We start from the raw sequence: 1,962 nt of genomic DNA on the forward strand, positions 1-1,962 counted from the left end.
GACCCGCAGCCCCCCCGGCCCCGCCGGCTGGCCCACCACGTGGCCTGGTAAAGTCGCCTGGATCAGATGGGGGACGGTGCCGGGATTGGCGACCAGCGGCGTGTTCAAAACCGTAATGGTGGGTTGTGGCACAGACTGAATCACCGTGTTGAACATCTTCTTCCTGGCGTCCTCGATCTCCTCCGGGGACCAGCTGATGCCCTGCTTCAACCTCTGGGCCGTGAACCAGATCTTCAGTTGCTCTTCCGGGTACTTCGTCACCACGGTCAAGTAGCAGAGCTCGGCTTTGGTGGGGTAAGGGAACTTGTGGAAGGAGTTTTTGAGGAAGCTGTTGGAGTCCATGGCGGCATTGTACGTCGGAATGCTGCTCAGGGGGATCATCACCTTGGGAAGGGACTTGGACGTAGGGAGCTGCTGATGCAAGGGAGGTTGCTGCTGCAGTGACACGAGCTGTGCGACACCCGCCTGCAGAACGGGCACGTTCCCTATGATGGAGCCGTTCACTATGTGAGATGATTTTGCCGAACTCGCGGCGGGCTGGCTGGCCGGCACGGGCCCATTTGGGAAGGGATGCTCTCCATCTTTCCCCTCCGACTCGCCGCCCAGCTGACTCGACACGTTCTCCTTCAGCGTGTGGATTTTTTTGGCCTCTGGTTTACCTTTCATGATCTTCATGATGGGGGTTTTGGTAATAATAATTTCAGACTGGCCGTCCACCCCTTCCTCAGGGACCTCTCCCGGAAGGTCGTGGCTGCTGGCGTCCTCACAGAGACTTTGCTCCACAGTTGTACGACTGTCCTGCTTGGCCACCCTCCAGACGAGGTTCGTTTCACCAGCGTGGGACTCTGCGTTGTGGTGGGAGAGCCCCTCGTGGCTATTTGCCAGAAAGCTGCACGCCACGCAGGCAAACGCGGGGTCTTTGCTGAAGTCCGAGTGCTCCGAGTCCAAGTGCCCGAAGAAGAGATGAACGTCTTGAGATCCAAAGTCACAAGCCTTGCAGATGTAAGTGTCACCATCAGCAACGCCACGGTGCCCGTTGGACAAAGCCCCACTGTTGCTGTTACTGGCAGCAGCATCACTACCTGCCTGCCCTTCTGCAGGAGCATCTTGCTGTGATCCTTCACGATCCTCTCCTCCAGCGTCCGGTTCAGTCTCCTGAAGCACCAGTGTTTTCACTGGTATCATGCAGGGAGTTGTGGATTTTCTTTTGCTAGCCATCCCTACGATGGATCCAGATGATTATTTTGCTTTCATTGAAATTCAATTCAGCTTTAAAAAGCGCTATTGCAAGTGCTCTGTGGTCTAGATTCCAGCAAATTCATGATGTCCCAAGGAGCTGTTGTCAAAGCGTTCATATTTGCCACTGAACCTGAGGACAGGGAGAAGGAGGAGGAGTTAGTTCCCTTGGCATTAGACAAAGCACAACTATCCTGGTATTTAACTGTTTCACTTGATAAATCTTTTTCAGACTCTTTCACTGGAAAAAATGTAACCTGACCTTGGATTTGCTCTATTTTCACACACATAACCTGTGAGTTGCCTGTTTGAAAACAAACACGTAAACAGCCTGCATCAAATTCTCACTTGAGGAGGAAAACCACTGCAATTTTCCCTCCCCCTGCCCGGCCAGGACCCTTCACTGGTGTTTTGGTGAGCAGAGCCATGCCTGGGCTCCTGCACACCCGGGCTCCCAGCTCAGCAGCTGGCAGGAGATGCCAGGCGTGGGCACGCTGGGAAATCAGCCTGCTTCCCATCAGAAAAACCTGACCAAAAGAAAGAAATCAACACGCATTCCCCACAAAACATTCCATTTTCCAGCCATCCTGTCAGGAAGCTTCTCGCCAGCTCCGAGCACCGTGCCCAGGACATCTGCTGCAGAGCTCTGCTGGAGGAGCAAGGAGGCTGCTCAGGACCACGTTTTAGCCCACAGAGCAGTTGTGAGGTCCCCCCCCCCCCCCCCCC

The 1,962-nt window shown here is 54.7% G+C and overlaps 1 protein-coding gene across 1 annotated transcript; it reads right to left on the reverse strand.

Annotated features, from left to right (window-relative positions):
- Positions 1-7: 7 nt before the first annotated feature.
- ZHX3 (zinc fingers and homeoboxes 3) lies at positions 8-1,218 on the reverse strand (the record flags this gene model as incomplete). Its single annotated transcript, XM_008942413.1, has 1 exon — positions 8-1,218. A coding segment is annotated over exon 1 (1,211 nt), but the record flags the coding sequence as incomplete, so codon positions are not given.
- Positions 1,219-1,962: the final 744 nt, after the last annotated feature.

Source organism: Merops nubicus, unplaced genomic scaffold (assembly GCF_000691845.1).
Source record: "Merops nubicus isolate BGI_N331 unplaced genomic scaffold, ASM69184v1 scaffold30156, whole genome shotgun sequence".
NCBI lineage: Eukaryota > Metazoa > Chordata > Aves > Coraciiformes > Meropidae > Merops > Merops nubicus.